General features: G+C 38.9%; 1 protein-coding gene across 6 annotated transcripts in view; it reads right to left on the minus strand.

Moving 5' to 3' along the window:
- The window catches only part of tcf12 (transcription factor 12), an 88,536-nt gene that overhangs the window by 54,855 nt on the left and 10,190 nt on the right, over positions 1–23,491 (minus strand). For all 6 annotated transcript variants that reach the window (XM_067589916.1, XM_067589909.1, XM_067589890.1 and 3 more), the window contains exons 4-5: positions 19,408–19,481; positions 11,320–11,422 (exon numbers count right to left, since the gene is read on the minus strand). In XM_067589916.1, coding sequence (XP_067446017.1) covers positions 11,320–11,422; positions 19,408–19,481 — 177 coding nt within the window. The remainder of the gene's footprint in view (positions 1–11,319; positions 11,423–19,407; positions 19,482–23,491) is intronic.

Here is a 23,491-nt window from a genome sequence, read left to right on the forward strand (position 1 = left end):
TTTTTCCAAGCCCAACTATTCTCCTGCCAGTGCTTGTAATTCACAAATGAGGAAAAAAATGCATTACTGCGGACCAGATGGGAACATTCCACATGACCAAACCAATCAATCACCTTGGTGGGACGCAGGTGTGACACAGCCGTGCAGCAACACACCATTTCACAGTCTATCAGGCACAAACACATGGTCACCAATCAATGGCACCCTGAGGACCCATGAGGAGGGGTGCTTCTCCGCAGCCTCACTGGTTCATGGCTGATGACTTCATAATCACACATCCATTCTCTCAGAGGAGAGAGGCGATGAGCTCCCTAATAACGTCTCCCACCATGTGAACACCAACACTGTAATGGAAGCTGCTTCGACAGGGACACTAACATGTTCCTCTGCATGACACATTCACATGTGAGCTCCCTATCAGGTTGACAGAGGGCTTTCAAGGGAAACGAGAACATTTAACAAGCTGAAGAAATGTCCCCCAGTTGGATATTCGAATTAAGACAATGTGAAACATCAAAGTACGTGTCGATGTTTAGTATTAGATGCTAAACAACTGTTGAACAGTGAAACAACAGAGAGCCGAGGTGAAGGACAAGGAAGGATACACACATGGGTTAGGAATGCTGATCCAGCTCCAAGCACTGTGGGCATATTTCCTTACACAGAAAACCCCTGCAAACCCTGAGCAGTCTTCAGTTTAAGAACACAAGCCTGCACTAAATAAAACAAAAACACAGCCTGAAGGGCATACATCTTTTGATGAGTGCTCTCTGTGTGGATGGCATTGTAGGCAAAAACTATAGCAGCCATTTAAATGAGTTTTGTTGATTTTAACTTTTTTTTAAATTACCTTCCCACCCCCATATTCCTGGCAATAAAGAAAAGGTCTCATGGAGCCATGCCTCTCTCCACACTTCCCACACTTCACACTCTCGGGGCTGTGCCAGCGCAGGAGAAAATGTCAGGCATTGTCAAGTGGGAGGAAAGGCGAAACAAATGTTTGCATTTTATTAGCCAATCACAATCCACTGCAGTCCGACAAGAGGGGAGTGAAACATTATCTAGTGTTTTGTTTGCCAGCACACCCAGCATGGACACAGGACGCCTGGGCAAGCAGTTGTGACTGTGGAAAAAAGACTAGGTCAAAGACTAGAATATGGCTGGACTGTGTATGAAACGTTTGAGGACTTTTAATTTGAAACAGATACAGGAAGTGGCTGCATTTGGCTGACCAATGGTGTAACTTCATCACTCAGTCACATGGCGTTCATCCAATCAATGGTGTAACTTCATCACTCAATCAGTCACGAACTTTCTCTTTTTTAGGGTTGGCCCATGGATGCATAAAGAGAACTGGACAGAGTGTCAGAGGCGAGGCCCCGTTCATTCCTATTAAAGTAGCTTAGAAGCACATGAAGCCAAAAAAGCCACTTCCCGCTGCAAAGAAATTATCCAGATGAAAACATACTGCACACACTCTGTGGGCCCCATGCGCCCATAAAGCATGCTCACTGGAGACTTTTGCCAGCTGAGACTGCTAACTTCCGGTTTAGCCCTCCAGCTAACTTGAATGGGGATAAAACGATTTGATCGTGCAGCTCCTCTAGTCTTTCGAAATGTGATCAAACAGAATGGATCAAATTCTAATAGTGAAATGAGTCATTTTGCAGGGGTTGTCACGCTCAAAAAATGTTATCCACCTTTTTACAGCTGCTCTTTTTCTCATGATTGTGTGTGAGAAAAATGCTTTTTGGGCCCCTGTCAGACCCGGAAGTTGTAATTCCAAGGTTTGGCCACAAACCATGGAAACAAACATAGCCAAATTGGCTTCAAAGCCCGGTGCTGTTCCTGGGGGCTTGGGCTGGCCTTGCTGTTGTAGTCCAGCCAAAAATGTTGGCTAGGGAGGTTAGGAGTGGTGGGCATGAGAGTTCAACGTACACCAGGAACAGTAGGTCAGGGTTGCTTAGCTCATCTCAACAAGGACTCAACCTTTGATGTATTTTCAAATTAGTTGCTTTAAGTGAGGAAAAGTTTACAATGTTCAATTAAAACCTGACAAAGTTCTAGAGATTGATGTGCAGGAATCAGGTCAATTTCATGCATTCAAGAGCAGAAGGCAACATACACACCACTTGCTTAGTCTCTCCTGTGGTGCAGGGAATCAATTCCCCCCCAAAGATCCAATTCCAAAGAAAAAAAGTCGATTCTTGCACACACTTTTCACCTCTGTATTGATTTATTAAAAAGTGTCAACATTTCGGTCACAAGGACAGATGTCTTGAGAAAGGTCCTTGTGACCCAAACGTTGACACTTTTTAATAAATCAATGCAGGGGTGATAAGTGTGTGCGGGAATTGGCAATTTCATGCATTCTCCATTTTGTAGTGGTAGAGTTACTGTGTTTAAAGAAAAAGAAATGAAGGAGGGTCTAAGAAATGTGAGCCCCCAAGCAGAGCGAGCACACCCCTACATTCTTAATGCATACACTAAGTTTAGGTTCAACACAACCATCTCACATCTCCAATTTATACCTGGGAGCCATTTCACTTCAACTCAACCCCAGTAACTTTCACTTAATAAGTAAAAGACTGCTGATACACCAATGTCTCTCTTTGTAAACTGGTTAAAATCTAATTAAATAACAGTATCCCAGAGAAGCTTTCTTTTGTTTGTTTTCATATATGTCTTCCACTTCAGTACTTTGGGTTGGTGTGTAGTGTGATTTCTCAAATAATAATTTTCTGCATCACACTGTTCTTTCAGCTGCAAAAAAAACAACAAAATATTTTATTTAGAAGGACAAAGACTATGAATGCCCACGTGTCAGGTTAGATTATGGGTAGTGAGCTTTTTTTTCAAGTTGGTCTCATTTAGAAACAACTGTAGCTTAGCTTTAATGTTCTCAAGACAACATTTGTAAATATAAAAAGAAGTAAAAAAAAATCAATGCCAACACTGTATCTGTATGCCATCAGTCAAACATGTCTGCTATATGTGGAGCTTATATCTGGAAAATGTGTCCAGCCATCCAATTTAACACTAAGTTGCATACAGAACAAGGTTTGTGTACTTTATACAGTTCTCGATCTGGCTCAGTTACAATAAATAAAAGGTTTCTGCATTGAAGATCACGGCCACTAGATAAAAAGACTCGATGGTCACTGGCTTGTTTTGATGTATATCGACGCTAAACAATGATGTAGATATTCAATGCTGTTGGCAATGGCAACACCAAATACTGAAGTCAGCAGACTTTAATTGTTCCAATAACAGTTATTCTTCTGAATGAATCATTTCCCTTTTAGCTTTGCACTTGTATTCAATAATCTCTAACATTCTTCTTGGCATCAGCTGCAGGCAGCGTGAGGCGAGAGAAACGAGAGAATGGGGGAAGGGGAGGAGAGAGAAAGGAAGACAGAGATGTGGGATATACAAGAAGGCCAACAAGCACAATGGATCTTAGTGACAGAATCTGGATTTCCAAGAAAAAGTTTAAAGTTTAAAGACGAAAATTGACTCTTTTTGTTGTGCAAACATCTGCTGACACATGTGCATAAGTATCCTTAGCTCATTTACCAAACAAAGTGGCCTTGCCACTTCAACATACATAACAAGCATTATCTCATATAAAATACAGTGAAGTGACTCAAACGGACTACATCACACCTTTGCACTGATTAAAAATACAATTGAGGAGCTCTGAACCCTGCAGCTGCTTCCTCGAGCCTCGTTATGTCATCATACCTTGGTCATACCCCAGCTCTTCTTTCCTCTTTAGAGAGACAGCCCTTCAGGCCTACTGAGACTACAGCTGATCCAATGCAGCTGGGCAGCCTCACCAGCCGCATGCTGGGGGCCAGGGCCTAAGGAAGGCAAGGCAGGGGCCGGGCAGGGCCAAGATGGGCTGAGAGAAGCACGGGGGGCGGGGACGGCTGGGGTGGGGAGATGTGGGCGGCATGGGGATGGAGAAAAGGGATTTGCGTCCTTTCAGCTCGTCTTCAGCTCTTCATGCTCCACTGACCGCAGTAATAGATAAGCACACCCTGCAGCTCTGCATAATGACCGGCTACATCCGATAAACTGTACTGCACCACATCTCATCTTCCCTGCTCTGCTCTCTGTTCTTGTCATAAAACAGTAGATATATATATTTTGCAGTTATCATTTCTGATAAAGTGATTCCTGTAAAAAAAAAAAAAAAAGTTTAACATGATTTCAACCGTCTTCAGCTCTGACTGTGAAAGCTTGCACTGAGTACATGTGAATGTGTACAGTATGTGTGTGTGTGTGTGTGTGTACTGTATGTACGAGTGTGACTGACAGAGTGGGGAGAGGGAGCAGCAGTGGCAGCACCTGTGACCCACACTGCAGTGGAAACTGAGTGCACACCTGAACAGCACCTGGCCACAATCACAGCCCCGGTCTGAGGAGGGTCTCCCATGGGACGCAGCATTAGCACATGACACCTGCCCCAGTAAAAACACACTCGGGATACCAGTGTGACGTGGGATTTGATACTTCATAAAAAGCGTTCAAGACCAACTACAAATGAAAAAATATATATATATAATATTTTCTAGTGCAAAACACTCTCCAATGCAGCATGGCACCATGACACAGTTTATGTACTTTTAAAATGTCAGTGAAACAACTTCACAAGAGGAAAGAAGAAGTAACCACAGTGGAAAATTTCACCTGATTAATAGGAACTGAGACAATACAGCATTTATATGTAAATAACAGAAAGTAGTCTTTCATTACTTTATGTTTATCTAACATGGAATCTTAAAAAGGATTAAATACAGGGATGGTTTCCACTGTCGGCCATGAGTGACAGACACCTGCACATTCAAATTCAGCTGCTGCCTGCAGTGGGAGGATGCTGGCGATGATGTACACAAGTCTGTCAGACAAAATCTACAGACAATCACACACAGGTAGTCACATTAAGGTCACATGTGGGAACAGGATGCATGAGGCTGGTTACGTGTGTTGATGACAGCATTAAGCTGATTAGTTTCTATGCAAAGCCAAAGCTGTACGTGTAATATGAATGAAGCACACCAAAGAAACGTGAGTATGAAATTACAATTCAGCAGTTGTGACCTCACGCATGTTCTTTCCAGCACATGGCTGGTCATCAACACAGTTACACAGTAAAAACCTAAACCTAACTATGTTTCAATAAAAATCTAAAGGGAAAAGTTAGATGCTTGTATTTTTTAAACAAATTAAAAATAAAAAAGGGTATAGAGAGGTACTGAGTAATGTATAAGTAGTCATATTTCATCACAATAATCACAGACATAACGATGCATGAAGCAGACAGGAGACGAAGGGCTTCTTCTGAGCTCTTGGTCCAGTACTTTGTGAGGAAAATGTATGTTAGTATTTGTCTGTGTGTGAGTGACAACGTGACAATGTTGTAGAGACAAAATGGATCTTGACAATGTTGTAGCCCACAACCATGACACACCTTGCAGGTAAAGCTGGATTGGTAGACGACGCATGGTGGTGGTGGTGGTGGTGGTGGGGGGGGGGGGTCCCACTCCTGCCTATAGCGCAGATATTGATTTACAGTTAAACATCGGAAATCACCTGTTGACATCACGTCCATGATCAGGGTGTATCACGCTTTAATTATATCCCCCACATTATCTATGTTTACATTCTTTCATTTACTTTGGATACAGAGCGATGGTGGGTAACACACATCCTTACAGAACTGGCTTTACTTCCAGGTAATTTATAACGTTATATCCCCATGTCTCATTACTGGATCGGAAACTACCGCCGTGAAATCCCTGTGTTTACATTCTTTCATTCATACAATGTAGCGATCATGGTGAACGGAGAGTCTGCAGTGTAATGGCTTTGCAAGATGTGAGTCTGTCTTCACTCTCAACAATCTCCAATGACATCAGAAACTTTAACAGCCAATAACAGATCTCACAACTGCAGCCCTGATGTGAAGCTCCATTTTTGAGGAGGCACACGTCAGCTACAGTGTACCCCTGGACTCTACGCACATAGCATAGGTACAGTGTAACTCCTTAATGTACAAGTATGAATCAATTTTTTAGTTGTCCAATGTAGGATAGATTACTACACAGAGGGCATGCCCTTGATCAAACTTCGACTTGAAACATATACACATTAACAAATAATTTCAGACTTAAAAATAATAATAAATGAAACAATAATGGTCAGGTGTTTCCTATAATATCTTATCTTGATTATATCTCTGTGAGGCATTTCCCCCACTTTTCTTTATTCCCATGAAGGGCCACAATCTGTGACCAATGACCGCTGTGACTAGCTTCATCAACTCTGCCTGGCAAATTAGCACAAGAGCTTTATAGTGTTATCTGAGGTCAGGCCTGAGAATCAAAATGATTTTTACACTCAGTGGAAAACAAGATCAGTCCATTAAGTAAATAATGATAAAAAGCAAACATTAAGCAGTGTACACACACACACATACGTCCAATCACAAATTCACGTGAATTGAGGGAGCAGAGTGCAGCTCTTTCAGTTGTAGCTCAACGCCTGTGGTAATTGCCCAGATTGCTTGAAATCAACCTCCCCCACTGACTTCCCCTCATTTAGCTGACACCACAAGAAAAAATCTCAGCAGGTAATTAGATCTAACCATTCCTTGTCAGGGCTATGAACTGTTGGCTATCCCTGTGGCTAAACAATTAGGGCAACCGAATGAGAGCCAACCCTCCACTACAAGACCTACAGAAGACTTCAAGTCAAGCGTGTCTACATACAGAGCAGGAATTTCATCCACTGAACTCATCAGCTGCAGATGAGCATGAGACACTCAGGAATAACAAGTATGTGCATTTTTAAAAAATAACCCAGAAAGGTTAAAGGATAATACATTTATTTTTTGTGATGGAGTCCAATCCAATCATGGTTTCAAGTCATTAGTGAACGTCATGTCATTAGGAACAATAAAATGACAATTTGAGTTACCGAATAGTGAAATTAAGCCCAGACATCAGTCTAAAATATCAATAAAAACCTAAAACCTGTATGTTTTGCACATGTACATGTAATCCTTTGTAATAAAGTGCTTTTTAAGTGTTCAGAGGGAAGAGTGGGGGGAAGAATGTATGGCTGGATGAGTGTCACTGCACAAGTAGCAAAGTGTTTTTGTAACTAAATGGGAGCAGACATACTTATATACGCCAGGGTATGAAAATATATCTTATGCTGAGAGGTGCATTCATCACACAGCCACATTTTTCCATCCAATGTAATTCAATGTTAAGCAGATGTGCAGTGCATCTCTGTGACAATCAATACTTGAGGTGAGACAAGTTCAGCCACAGGAAACTAAAACTGTACAACTGCTAATCTCTTTGAATGATATGTCAGTGGACTGTCCGACTGCGGCCTCTTGGGCAGCATGTGATGAGTTGAGTTGAGTCAGAGGGACTCACATGGCTCGGACTGAAAAAAGTTTGTCTATAGTGCTATGAGCATGAACAATGTGGCTGCCACCTGTCAGGCAGCATGCAGTGAATGACGTGCAGGTTAGTAAGAGGATTGAAGCACAAGAGGGCGGGGCTTAAATGCACGTGAGGCCCAGACCAGCTGATCCATTGTCTGCACTAACATGGGAGCCGCCCCCCTGGGGAGAACAGTGTCAGTGGCTCGCCGGCATTCATCCAGACCCCCATTCTTCAGCATCAAACCCACACACACACTTTCCTTGTGAGACCGTAGCGTAAGTTCAGTGGAAACAGTTGACTCTATCTCGGTTTTGAAATCAATTATTAGAGGTATGGTTTGTGTTACTGAGCAAAGAAAATGTGGCTTAGGTTTACATAACAAAATCCTGTGAATCAGCTTACTATTCAGTTGTTATAACTGACAAGTTATGTGTAAAAAAACTGACTACTAACAATCCAATATTTAATTCCCATGGAGTATAATTTACCAAATATATAAATATAACAGAACAAGCCCCCCTCTCCAACCATCTAATATCCACTGTGACTGTATAATCTAATCTATAATCTTTGTTTATAAACGCCAAATAACTCACTCCTTGAAATCCCCAGAACCAATAGCTGGCCTTTTCTAATCAAAATGTATCTCAACAGTTAAATATTTATACTATAGCTACATACAAACTGACATGATTAATGTTTTTCATTGTCCCGCAGCCTAAAAGGGATTACTGGTCACAGTCATGCTATTCATATTTATTAATGCATACTAGAATAGACTGCACCTCAAATCACATAGAATTAGTTGTGCATTAGCACGAAACTACACAGAGTATCCATACTGTCCAGTGTTTTTATAATCGGGTATAGTTATGTGTGTCATTCCAGTTGTTGAGGAGTGGCTCTCACAAGAATGTTTTAGCAGTACAGAGGTCCAGTGTGTTTACAGTAGATTCATTATGAAAGACGTTTATACAGGAGTGAATACGTTTACATTTCTGAGGTTGTGAGGAAGAGGTGAAATGACGACTTCATCCTGAAGTAGAGATTATAAATGTGTGTGAATGAGACAATTACATTTCATAAAAGTGGTCATAAAGTTGTTTTTTCCTTGTATAAGATATAAATCTGTCCATGTCAACTCATATTGCACAAGTACCATCTTCTGAGCACATGCAGACAAACATATGCAAATCATAATACACAAAGCAATAACACAATATAATATAAAATTAGTTACTGGTTGTCTTTGGTTTCTTTGATCTGCGTTACTATTTAGACATTTGGTGGACACATGCTCAAGGCAGCAGCTGCGTACTCCACAGTGTTGCAGTAGGACGAACACTGGTTTCAACATGGAGTAGTTTATTTTTCAAATTTAATTTTTAAGAATCTATTTAACTTCTTGGCATTTTTTTTAACCAGACTGACTTTGTCCATTGTCTTCAAACTCTAGAGAACCTTAAAAGAAAATAAATCAGATTGTGATGCAAGTAGTCGTATTACTGCCTGCAGAGTTAATGATGAAGGATTATTTGATGAACAGGAGAGACATTTTAGATGGAAATACCTCCCAACTTCCAGCAGCAAAAGAAAAGATTTTAGTCTGTTTTTTTTCCAAGGGGAAATTTCTAATCAGTGCTGCATTTTTTTTATACAAAGCAGGTTTTAGATCTACTGTGATAAACATATCCATGTAAACATGGAAAGTACGTCATTAAGATTATGAATTGGGCACTTCCCATTAGGAACAATACACTCAATCAGGGGCAGGAAACATCAAGAGCTGCTGAGGGCGCTGACACAGCGAGCTGACAGTTGGCTACCTTTACTTTGTTGTTGACCATCTTGTAGTCGATTATAACACAAAGTTTTTGCGACGCAGTTTGACTGACACAGTTTGCTTTAGACAGACCTAATCAGTAGCGTTCTGTCCAATTGAGTAGTGGAGAACGCCAGTGAGATTAAGTTTTTTACACATTTAGAGAATGTTCTCTTTAATTTTACCCTCTATCTTGTTTTTCTTTTTCCAAAAGCCAAAAATCATTTTATCCTCCTTGGCGATGACTATGAAGTAAACAATTACAGCATTCACGTTCACACAGTAATCTACATTTACGTTTTATTGTCCAAAACAGTGTGAACCAATCTCAACGTCGCCTTAGGCTAACCGTTTACCCGACATCTCACCTCAGAATTTCATTCACCTGACAAAAGATGGATTATTTGGCCAACTCAGAAGTTCAGGAACCAACAACAAGAAAATAGTGAGATGGTGCTTGACTTTAAACAGCCCAATCAGCAGTTTAGGAAACTGACTGACTGAATTTAACTGTTACTATCACTACTACAGGAGAAATTGTTAGCAAAAAAAAGTCCTACCTATGAGCATAACTGTATATTTCCCTGCATGGTTGTTCTACCTTGTTTATTGATAAGAAATAAACCTGCAGACATGATTTAATGAGGGTACTAAAAACTCTATAAGTCCATGTAAATCCCAGATATTACTGTGAAAAAAAACAATTTAATAAGACCATACTCATGTTGCATTCCCAGCCCGAGATAAGCACAGGCAATTCCAAGTTTGCAATCATGCTGTCTAAATCTGACATATCACTCCAGCAGATCACATCCATATTCTGCAGCTTGTGCACATAATTACAGATGCAGTCGAAAAGGGAGAGAGACACATTGTGTGTGTGAAACAGTCATGTGATCAATTACAAGGAAAGATAACATTTTGTTTCAATTCAGCAGCAACCATTTGTGAACTAATCACTTTGCTTGGAAACCAGTCTCCAGGGCCATTACATAATGAGCTGAGATGTAGTTAGCCATAAAACTGTCGAGTGGTTACATATCATGACAATGCCAGGCCAAAGTGCAGGATAACACAGCTTTTCATTGTTATAATGGGAGAACATGTCATAAGTCAATAATACACTATGTGTTTAAAGGGGGGAATTTCTCAGTGATTATTATTGTTTCATTTTTATCTTTAATAAAAAAGCTTCAACCAAACGGTCCAATCAAGGGAGCAATGATTCAACTAGAGCTGCAACTGACAATTATTTTCATTATAGATTAATCTATCGATTATTTTCTTGATTACTCGTTTGGTCTATGAAATTTCTGAAAATGGTAAAAAAAAAAATGTTGATCACGGTTTCTGTGGCATCCTTAAATTTCTTGCTTTGTCTCAGTAAACAGTCCATAATCCAAAGATATTCAGTTTACTATCATAGAAGACAAAAGAAACCAGTAAATATTCACATTTAAGAAGCTGGAACCAGAGAATTTTTGTATTTTTCTTTAAAAAAATTATTCAAAACAATGAATCAAAATAGGTGACGATTAATTTTCTGTTGATCAACTAATTGGTTAATCGTTGTAGCTCTAGATTTGACTAACCCAAAAAATGTCATCTACAACATTCAATAATCGTCAACAAACTCTCTAAACGTTTGATTCCGCGAGATGGTCTTTGATTCAACTGTCTGTTTAAACCACCACCCTGCTGCCAATGTAAGTTGCTGAGGGTGGTTGTGACGGTTAGGAGACAGCTTCTTATGACGGAAAGCTATACTGATGGCGTGACTTCTAGCCTGGGGGAGGGTCATCACAGGAGGAGGAAGAGGGAGATAGAGAAAAGGGAGGGGGATTAAAGGAGGAAATAAAGACAGCAGGAGATGGAAAAAAAAATAGGCCTGTGGCCTAGCAAGCCTTTCAGTACTGCTACCTCCAGATGCCTGATGTTCCTCAACCCCAATCAGGCTTTTTTTTTTTACAGGATGTCTTTCCACGACCAAAGGGCATGTATGAAGTGAGTTGAAGAGAATCACTTACTTACCCATTATGTTCGAGTTCATAAAAGGTGTTGGGGACAATCCTTCATGGGACACTAATCGACTGTCACTCAAATGATCGCCGTAATGAGGGCTGTCTGCGAAACCCTGGGGGAAGAGATCAGAATATTAAGCACGTTATTGGGCAACTTCACAAATTGAGTGCTATGGCATACCACTAATGAGGAAGGGAAGAGCAAAACTGGTCGGTTATGCAAATAAACCGTCCCCTCTAAACGCATTTACAATGTAGGTGATGGGGGACAAAATCTACAGCCCTTGTTTTGCGCAAAAATGTGCTTAAAGGTTTATCTGAAGATAAACCTTCAGCAGTCTGAGTTAGCCAAATCGAGTGGATATCTTTCACAGTTACAGTCTTTTTAGTAAAAAAAAATCACTCTTTGTGTGTCGACGGACAGTGTTTTCCTGTGGGAGAACAGTAACAAAAAGAAAGAATTAGTCACTTAAATGACTAACTTTGAAAAACATTGACTTTATTTGACTTGTTTGGACAGCTAGAGCCTCATATTATCTTCAAAAAACTATTAAATATTTTTTTCACAGAAGGAGGACTGTGTCCCCCATCAATTACATTGTATGTGCATTATGAAGGATCCTCTAATGGTCAGTATCAAAAGATGGAATGATTGCAGCAAAGAAAACATCATTTGGGCATCTAACTATTGTTTTAAGACAGACTTGAAAAAATTTGAACATATTCTTAACTAAAACACAAAATGCCCCACGCCATGTCAATGTACCTATTTAAACTGACTGCTAGCTGCAGCAAGACTTCCTAACGTGTTACATACAACAATATGAACTTGGTAAAAAGGCCTTTAAATGTTTTGTTCCACTCAGATGGGACAGACGGAAACAGGATTTGAAACTGGATCAACTGATTTGGCTGATTTTAAAGTTTTATTCAAGTCCACCATTGACTATACTTGTATCTGCTACATTCAGATCTGAACAGATCAAGTTATTGTTGCATTAAAATTTACTGCTGAATTCCTCCAGTTTTTATCATTTACTACTGTATACCTATGTTATCGTTGGCTTAATGTTTATTATTGCTTGTAACATTTTAACATGTGTGTCAGTGCGCCAATGAAAAAGTTTGTGCTTCTGCTCTCATTGGACCACTCTTTATAAATACAGGTTGAATGAAGTAAGGAAGAATTACAACAAAAGGGTAAGAAGTATAAATATTTGTGACCTTGTCTTGGCTTTTTAACTGATAAGAAAAAACATTACAGTATAAAAAATTAATCAAATCAAATTAATAAAAAAAAATTACAGTATATATATGTATATTTCAATTTTTCCAAATAGGGTTACATGAGGAAACGAACATTCACTGTAAACAACATCTAAACCCCATATATTTATTTATTTATGTGTATTTTAGAGTTTTCTTTTTGATTCTACTACTTTATATGATAACAGGTTTATATAACATTTCATGCTCGTACTTCAGGAGAAGGTGTTGTTTAATAGAAGAAGAAGAAACAGAGAGATGCAATCCTACATCATTCCCAGGTACCTGCAGCTTTAAAAAATTGCCTTTTTCTCCTGCAGCTTAACAGTGCCTTTTCATGACAGTTATCAGCTTCAGGGGCTTAGGTCTAAATATCGGTCACAGTATGGTTTTTGAAAACTCGGGGTCCCATGTAATAAAAGATACTCCGTTACAGTGCTAATCCCAAGCCCTGTGAAAATCCTCCTGTGCTCCAGTCAAATACATCTCCCCAAACTACATTAACTCACAGCAGAGGGACTGAGCAGCAGTGGGCTTGCATTTCTATAGAGCTATTTTCACCAACTCATACCCTTTGCATTCAACATACAGTAAAAAAAAAAGTAAATCTTATTATCCATCTATTTTTGTGAGTGGATGGTGATGGAGTAATTTCAAAGGCAGTGGAGTGTTGCGCTGTGTCGAGGGAATCCTCAGAGATTCCCTATTGTGCTCCTGCCAGGCCGCACACACTGTTAATCACACCATGAACAGACTCAATAACAACAACAGCCTCGTGAGAGGCTCAAGCAAACCAAGGGCCCTTTCACACCTACCTCCTTTGGTGGACTTGGACTTTTCAGTTGGATCAGGACCAAAACCTCCCCCAGACCATGGTCTGGACCAAACAGCCGAACCTTTGTGTGATGAAAGGAGGTGGTCTTGGTCCGGACCAAACTGAACCATGGTTCAGTTTGTTTCTAGTGTGAAAACATGTTTTGGATGGTTCGGACTTTTGGATCAATTACAGGAAGTGACGGCAAGCTATTGTCAGAACCGGAAAAAGAAAAAATTAACCGCAGTAGCACACAGGGAGAGGAGGAGACTAAGTTTTTAAATTAAATATGACAACGTTATAAAAAGTCAACTGGAAAAATCTCATAAAAATGCGACACTTTCCAGGTATTTTTGGAGAGGATGAGAGCAATGCCACCTGAACATACAGTAATGCCATAATAATATTTTTATAGCGGCAACAAAATGAATCTGTTCTTTCATTTTTCTCCATTAATTCAAACGGTGATAGAAGACTACCCGCCGAATTGACAACATGCCAGCTTCAGACGCACGCTCATCTATAAACCAATCAATGTCAAGTATAGGGAGACGCAGCCCACATAGATGATGAGGACAGGACGTAGGTTTGTCATGTAAAGTTCTTTGCATTCATGCATTCGCATAATTGCAATGTGAAACCAAAACACTAACCAGATCAAATGTGACAAAAACATGAACCTTGGCTCAGACTTTCAGGTATGAAAAGGCCCTAACACTAACACACAGACTCTCTTCTGTCCTAAAACAATGAAAATGCTTCAAACAACAGACATAACGAAATAAAAGAAAGCACTTGCTGATGATGAACAATTTGATCATTCACTAGCAGTTCTTCTTCGATTGTTATGATTTCCACTGTGAAGCAGGAAAAGGCTAGCCTGGTAGAGAAGGGAAGGACAAAAAGGGGTAGGGGGATAATGGTCAATCCTGTGTGTGTGTGTGTGTGTGTGTGTCAATACAACCACACGGTGTTTGCTCTTCTGGGACCGTTAGATCATCAATCACAGATTTATTCCCAAACACTGGTGGCCTACATCAATCCAAGACACTAACACATGCTGTCATCGCTGCCACGGGGCTACGTTAGCACTACTGGCTAAATAACTGTCAGATCATTGTAGCAGCGGGCAGGCCGGAGCTCACGCCTTGTCCCCCAATCACTCGCCGCAGTGTTTAAGAAGTCATCTTTTCCACACTCTATGCTGCATCCCAGGTGAATGTGTGGCTGCATGTGGCAGCTTGGGAAGCGATGATATGGTCATGATGGATGCGTGTGGGGTCGAGTATCAAGTCGGGGCAAGGCACTGGGGAAGTGGGGGTTGTTGTGCGGTGGCGGTGGGCACAGCCCTGACTGTCAGACCGCCAGCCTACAGCCACAGCTGCCCAGGATACAGCGGCTGGCTGGGAGCCAAGGTCAGCACGGCAGGGCTCGGGACTGTTCACAGTCGACTGATCACATACTCGTAGCTCACCAGCTCAAACAAGCTCCGGGACAAGACTGAATTCCCTTTGTAACAGACTGAAAGACAAAGCACTGAGGATTTCTTCTGAGAGATCAGTGGAAGACAGATATTGGGAATGGAGCATAATTTTAGAAATCTTAGAAAATGGCCCTCTTTTTATAATCCATTATTGGAGTCTAATTTAATGAATGAACTGAATAAAACTAGTAATTAAACAATTTATTTGTATGGGCAATGTTTTCCACCTAGAAATAATACATCAGTTTGTACTACATTGCTGTTATGGGTGCATTTCAAAATGAAGGAAAAGTGGAAAATGACAAGGTCTTGAATGCTCATCAGATGTCAGGGACATCTCTGCAAACATGAAGACACATACAATTAAAGCTTTAATTTTAATTGGCCAATTTAAGACGTACCGGGGTGAAATCGTGACTTTAAAGTGTGAATGTGACCTCTTGCCCAACGTGTGCATAAGCTCCAGCCCCCCCATGACCCCAAACAGGATAAGTGGTTTAGAAAAAAGATGTAATTGAAACAGTGTTAATTTAGACAAGAATTTAAAATTTAGTTTTAGTCTTAGTCGCTTATTGAAAATTGTAGTTGGTTTAAACGCAAGTGTCGGTTATATGCTGGAGTGTGTGTGTGTGTGTGTGTGTGTTGCAAGTGTTGGTTCTATGTTGGCGGAGAGCTGCCAAAGTGAATCTATGGTGGGGGAGATAAATGACTGGTTAGCAGCCAATGCTTTGAGATGGTTACTATGATATAGGTTGTCCGCCCGAACAGAGCCGGCTATTTCGTCTCGTCTTTTCGTCATCAGGGCATAATGGACAGAGATTTTGCTGTAATTTTTGTTGTCAATATTTTTTCATTTACATTGTTATAATTTAGTCATGCAATGAAAGGTCGCCAACGAATATTTATCATTCAAATTTCTTTGACAAAATTAACACTGATTTCAAACAAACCAAGAGAAAATGTGCTGCTATACAACACTTATTGTTGTCAGAGGCCTTGAGCTTTGAGAAACATTTTTGAATTTAGTTGTTACTAAACAACTAAACTTATAGATCAGTTGTAAAGGTTATAAAACATTTAACATGTTTCTAACATGGGGTCAGTTGGAATTGAATCTCATAAAAGGACGTTTGTTGCAGAGCTGCGTTGTTCTGTATATCCTATATGTTCTTCATTTTTTATCTACCACCAGTTCATAGTCACCACTACCAAATGTACCATTTTGGTATCATTTTTTGTCAGCTAATCATGCTTTTTAAAATATCCTTTCTTTTTCAACAACACAATCTGTTACAGCATTGGCTGAAACACTCTCAACATCTTGTCTACAGCAGACACAAGTTAGCTGCATTTTCAACTTTACACATTAGGATCAAGGATATCTTTATTATCCCCGAGGGCCAATTTGTTGTACAGCTAGCAGTAACCACATAACCGTCAGACAACAACAACAATAAATAGACAATAAGAACAATATAATCACATTGAGTTATTTAAAAGGCCAATGGCAGCAGGGACAAATGAGTTTTTATGTCCTGGTCCTTGGTGCATCTTGGCAGATTGTATCTGCAGCTAGATGGAAGCAATTTGAACTCCTTGGACAGGGGGTGGCTACGATCAGCCTTCAAAGTCCTAACCTTGTACAGATGAGGAAGGTCATTCAAGGTCATACCTGTAATTTTACTACATACTTTGATGATACCCTGCAATCTGTTTCTATTTTTGAGGGTAAGTAACCCATACAAGCTGACAAAAGAGAATGTGAGGACTGATTTAATAAAACAGGAATAAAACATTTTCATGAAGGTATTGTCAACATTAAAACTTCAAAGCTTACAACAAAAGTACATGCGCTGATGGACTTTTCCACACACAGCATCCACATGAGGCTCGAAGGTCAGCCTGTTGTCAATTATAGCACCAAGATGTTTGTACTTCTGCACAAACTCCACAGCCTGATTGTTAACGACCGTAGAATTATTTCTAAAATCTATTGACATCTTCATGGTTTTTCGACACATTGATGTCCAAGAAGGACGACTTGCACCAGTCCGTTAATTCCACCACTACAGGGCCATGATCAGGGTCATCACCACTGAGAAGAGACATGATGACAGAGTCGTCCGCTGGCTTAATGATATTAAGGTGCCTCACATATTGGATTTGGCACTCATTAGTGTACAAGACAAATAAAAGAGGCGAGCGGACGCACCCCTGGGGCGATCCGGTTATTAGCAGTTAATATATTCTTGATCTATCTGTTCTTGATTCTGTCATAACTGTGGTGGGAGTTATAAAATAGAGCCTAATAAATGCATTTTCCAAGAAAAAAGCTAAATCATTTCAACAGTAGACCACTGGGGTTGGTAAGAAACACCTCTTCCTTTCTTAAACCAGAATATATAGAGCATAATGCTTTATTGGCTGTATAAATCAAGTCTGTATCAATATAAAGTGTGTATGCAGCTGTGTGTTTGAATGTGGAGAGTGCAGCACATGAGTGTTCGCATGCACGTCTTATGGAGGTGTAAACAGCTGTCTGCTGGCTGATGCTGTGCCTTGCAATGTCAGAAACACTCATTTATATGCACCTGGAGCAAAGATATCTCAAGCGTCTCTGTCTTATAATTCAAATCAAGCTGCCTATGTTACCATAGCCTGTAGATGTTCATTCGGGAAGGGCACAGAGAAATAAACAAGGTAACGCAGCCCGAGTGGCTCTGACATTTAACTGAATTCTAATAGAAAGTGACAGGAGATTGACATTAAATGAAATTCATACAGGGCATCTAGAACAACCAATGTGTGAGGGACAAACAAACAGAGAGAAAGCTCTTCACACTTCCTCACACAAACAGTGAGGTGTTCTCACTTAAATCAAACAACAGAGATACAGTTTAAACATGCAACTTAACATGCATAGTTTCTTCTATATTATCATAATACAAAAGCATTGCACTAGGGCTGCAACTTACCATTATTTTCATTATAGATTAATCTGTTATCTGTTACAGATTTATTGTGATCTGTTTGTCTTTAAAATGTCAGAAAATTGTGAAAATGCCTGTTTTTATTTCTAACAGACCATGGTGACATCTTCAAATATCTTGTTTCGTTTGAAAACAAAATAAATAACCAAAGTTATTCAGTTTACAATCATGTATAACATAGAAAAGTGTCAAATCTTCACACTGTTTCCCAAAGTCCCGACCAACAGTCCACAACCAAAAGATGTTCAGTTTACTGTCATAGAGGACTAAAGAAACCAGAAAATATTGACATTTTAGATGCTGGAACCAGAGAATTTTTTTTTTCTTAAACAATGACTCCAAATAGTCAATTGATTATCAAAATAGTTGGTGATTAATTTAATAGATTGAATTAAATCAATAAAAGTTCCCAATGGAAAAAGCAATAAACTAAAATTGATTTATTATATATTTTAAAAAATGCCACATTTAATGAATTTGTAAGACAATGTCAATGCTTCGAGGGGACAACAGACAATTTTCAGTATCAAATTATCATTCTTTTGTGTAGATCTTTGATCATGAACAAAAAGTCATAAGACAATTTGAAGTTATTGAACCAATTGATCAGTTGCTACAACAAACGTGCAAGACAAAAAGTCCAAACCAGCTTCATCAGTTATGGACAATAAAGTATTTGGTGCTGTAGAAAACAATTTTTATTCAATTCATGTGTCAGTGTCGCTGTCTTGTTCCCCAGCTGTCTGCCAGAATACAACATTTTTAAGTACCTTTGAAAACATGGCTGTTAATAAGTTGGTTCATTGCTTTTAGGACAGAAGGAGGAACAATGTCTCCCACTTTTTCACAAATATCACCCTACAGCACCCCTGACTCCCAAACTTTCCTCTATACTCACTGTTGATGTTTTGAAACTGAACAGAGCTGAGAGGAATTTTGGGGTTTTGGGGGGAGTTTATCTCTACATTAGCTTTTGGTTTTTCTATTAGTCACCCTCATTATGACACAGAGTTACTGTTTTAAATCATAATGATTGAGGGCAAAGTTATTGCCCCAGTGGTACAACAACTGGTCTCATACTAACCACACTGACAAAAAAACTCTTCCAGGGAAAACATTTTCTTTCTCATCAGAGATCTCCCAATGGGTAAAATAAAATACTCTTATGGTAAAAATTCATTCATAGTGTTCAGCATTTATATAAAATTTGAGCTGCAATATTTTAACAGACCTCTGTTACTAAAAAGCAGCTCAATTCCACCATAAAATCAGATTCCAGTAATTGGTTTTCCCTGACTACTGCATAACATATCTGGTTAGACAAGTAATCAATTGATTTTTTAAAAAAAATCAATTCCACCACCCATCAGAATATTAACCAACTCGTCCTGTCAGAGAGAAATACAGTTTGTCTACTGCAGGTCGTACTCGGGATAAGGTGAGACTAAAACCTGGTGAATGTACCACTTTGATGTAATGAGTATTAAATGATGTGCTGTGGAGCAGAAAGGCCATTCAGAGGCACTAAGGTGTGGGTCATCTTACCCGGGAGGACTCATAGGAAGGACTGGACTCGCCACCTGCGGCCCAAGACGCTTGGTTGGTCCGCTCATCCATACCTGTCAGAGGAAGAGATGCACAACTCAGTCAGCAAGTCAAGATTACTCACACAGTCCAATGTACATATTATGCCTAGATTCACTCTCCCCCGCTCACAAACACACACACACACACACACACACACACACACACACACAGACATTCATAAACAAACACACATATATAAATACAGTGGAAGTGAATGACTGAATTACAATAACAATAACAACACTGGTCACTGAAGTTTTTATAGAGTCCATGTGGTTGCATTTAACAGTATTCTTCAGTCTTCTGTTTAAAACCATAGACAAGGATGCATAACAGTCTTCTGTTACTGCTGCTTTCCTGTGTTACTTTACTGTACTTTCCAAAGTGGAATACACTTAAAACAAAGACGTGTTTCCCAGAACTTCCTTTAACAAGCAAGGAAGAGGAAAATCCTCTTTTTTTCCAATGTTCAATGTTTTTAAAGAAACAGGCTGGCAATTTTATGTATTTTTCTTAATCATGTGCAGAGCCAAACCAACAATGAACTCATCCTACTTACGAGTATTGTGTGTTTATCCAAGTCGGATATATCATATTCCTTTGTTCCGTAGACCTCCGTTATTGTCCAAAAATGATTAAAAACATAGGAAGCTGTTTCTAAACAAACTACAGCAACCATTTCCTTTGGGGAGAAGGAACATGTCACCAAGTGCAACGGTGTGAATCACTGACATGTTTTCTTTAGTTTTTGGACAACAACAGAGGATAGATATATATAGATACATCAGATATATCAGGCTTTGGTTAAACCCCTAGCAGCTAAGCACATAACTTTACCCAAAGTAAAGCTAATCAAGCAGTATTGGAACTGTATTGGAAACTTATGTATGTGTCACAAACACAGTCAGTATAACAGGAATCCTGACTTGCTCTCATCAGAGCATGCATAAATGTTGGCATTACTACAGATAAATAAGACTTACATTATATCTAAGGCCTGATATCAAAAAGGCCTGAAACATTTAGACAATTAATTGATTAGTCTATCGAAAGACACTTAGTTGGCAACTACCCATAATCTATTAATTGTTTCAGTAATTTTTCAAGCAAATTTACCAAACATTCACTGTTTCCAGTTTCTCAAATGTGAGGATTTGTTGCTTTAATTCGTCATATTTGATAGTAAACTGAATATCTTTGGATTTTGGACTTTTGGACAGATAAAATAAGGAATTTGAAGATGTCACCTTGGGCTCTGGAAAATTATAAAAGACATTTTTCACTATTTTCTGACATTTTATTGACAAGACAATGAATTGAGAAAATCATCAGCAGATTCATTAATAATGAAAATAATTATTAGCTGCATCTGACTCAGATATCTAATTGTCAAAATAACTCCAAATCATCTCTCCAAAAGTCATCTAGCAAGATAAAAATGCCATTTAACTCTATTAACTATTTTCATAACATTTGGAAATTAATGAGAAAAGTGACTAACTAATCCCTTCAAAAGGTTAAACTTCATGACACAAAAACTACTTTTCTTTTGCTTTACATAATCATGAACAAAAATAATCATTCCTTCATATGCTTCATGTGCCAAAAAGCAACTGCAACTTCATGATTTGGCATTGATGTATGCGAAGCTACTTCCAAACAGCTGAGCACTGAAACTTGATAAAACTCATTTTCAAATGGAAGAAAACCTCTATGTTTCAAAAGTCAAACAGATAAACAAATAAAATCAATAACTGCAGACAAACTGCAAAGCCAGACCATCTGGCATATGTTGAAAAACATAATATCTGATCTTTAAAATCTAATTTATATGATATAGTCAGTGAAAATATGTGATGCCTCAATTGTTCTTGCTGTTTGAAACAATATTGTGTTGCAGTAACAGCCAAAGTCCCCACAAAACAAAACATAATTGCAGAGCTGGTAAAGCATCAACATTCTCCAAGTTATTGATTGTCCCTGTTGTAATTCCATCTGTCTCAATAAAATGTAATACCATTTGTTCATTTTCAACTTCAAATAAAAAATATCTGATTTAAAGAAAATGCGTGTATGCTCAGAAAAATAATAACATAGGAGGCAGAAAACAAAACTTTTCAAAATTAAGTATATTTTTAACCTTGAAATTGAACAAATGACACGATGTCTCCATGCAGAACAGTTAGACATGCAAAAAGTAAACTGTGCTGTGCGTGAATGAAACAACACGACTCCTGAAAGCAGAAGTGGATCCTGCACAGACAAAAAACAAGCCTGTAATCACAGATTGTAAGAACACACAGAATGTGTAAAGCAGTTCTCTGATTTACAAAGTTTAGGTAAAGTTCACTTCACTTCACTAGGCTCAATAGTGGTACAGTATTTCTTATATGGAAGTTATACTGCAGTTCAATAAAAAAAGAAAATGGTTTTGAGGCACCTATCTGAGAAATTAAAACAAACCCCAATATGACACATGATCAATTACAGATTTTGCGGCCACTGCAGTTACATATTTTTTTGCAAATTAATTTTAAACTTCCATGATGCTGATACATTCTTAGTCAGAAACTTGCATCATGGAAAATCTAATGATATACTTAAACAGAAAGTCAGTGTCATTTCTCTAACCAGAAATCATGCTTCAGTGAGCAGAGTCATCTTGGCAAAAACATGTTTTGCTGCTAGCACGCAGAAGATTCATTTCCTCTTCTTCAGTGGCTTCATGGAATAAAAAAAAATATAATTTGTGTCACTCATTTATCTGTGTTGTCATTCCCTTCATAACTGTGATACTTTTGTTATTAATTTATCTACTACTGTTAACTACTACTTGTGTTCCTAAAAGCTCATCCAAGGTTCAAATTTTTGGTAATGTGACAACTCCAGTGTGACATATTGTCGCCCAACTGAGGGCGTTTACACACTGAATGTAACAATAGTCAGTGTTTGCTCTCTGGGCCACTGGCTGTCATCTCGTCTGATTACCATCTCCTACCAGGGCTCAAGGGTCCCCTCTCTTCCCCTTGCACAGACAGTCAGCACAATAAGATTACTCAGAGACACAAGAGGCAAAAGAAAAACACACACAAACACAAATGCACTGGCTATAAGGTTACATATGTCTAATGAATTGGGGGAACCATTGCTGCTCTAATGTATTCTGTGACAAACATGGATTAATTTCTACAACAGAGAGCTGACACATGCTCTTCTCACACAGTATTTTTAAAGTTCCAATAACCAATATTCCTTTTTATTAACAATGAATCAAATGATGTTTGGGGTTTATAGATGCACATTGAAGATAAAGATAGATTTCTTTATCAGAAATAATCCAACTGTGAGCAACCAGCCCAGCAACAAACTGCAGGCAGACAAAGTTGGCGACTAGCTGGTAAACATACACTCACGTTAAAATCAATGCAGTCTACCTTCATCAAGGTTATATTTTTTTGTTGAGGGGTGTTGATGAAGCTTTTTGTTCATTTTTGAGGCCGTGGTTTGTGGTGCTGTTGAATTTTATTTCACTGTACTGAGACCTGTTTCTAATAATGGAGACTAGACAGAATATTAGAATTTCACTGCAGGAAACCAGGGGAGACACGCCTGTTTGGATCTGTCTCTAGAGCTGCAACTGATGATTATTTTCATTATTGATTAATCTGCTGATTTTGCTGATTTTCTCAATTAATGGATTAATCTTGAAAGTGAAAATGCCTGTTTCTTAGAGCCCATGGTAACGTCTTCAAATATCATGTTTGTTTGATCAACAAAGCAAAATAAATAAGTTATACAGTTTAAAATCATGTATGGTATAGAAAAGTGTCAATTCTTCACATTTGAGAAGTTGCAACCAGCAAATGTTTGGCATGTTTGCAAAACAGAAAAAGGGGAAACTATTCAATTATCAAAATAGTTGCCAAATAATTCCCTGTCGACTGATAATCGATTTATCGACCAACCGTTGCAACTCGAATCTATTCCAAAGCAAAAGAGTGAACTGGTGAGTAATTATCCTGAATGTAGCTGCATGTGTGTA

The sequence above is a fragment of the Thunnus thynnus genome, chromosome 1 (assembly GCF_963924715.1).
Source record: "Thunnus thynnus chromosome 1, fThuThy2.1, whole genome shotgun sequence".
Lineage (NCBI taxonomy): Eukaryota > Metazoa > Chordata > Actinopteri > Scombriformes > Scombridae > Thunnus > Thunnus thynnus.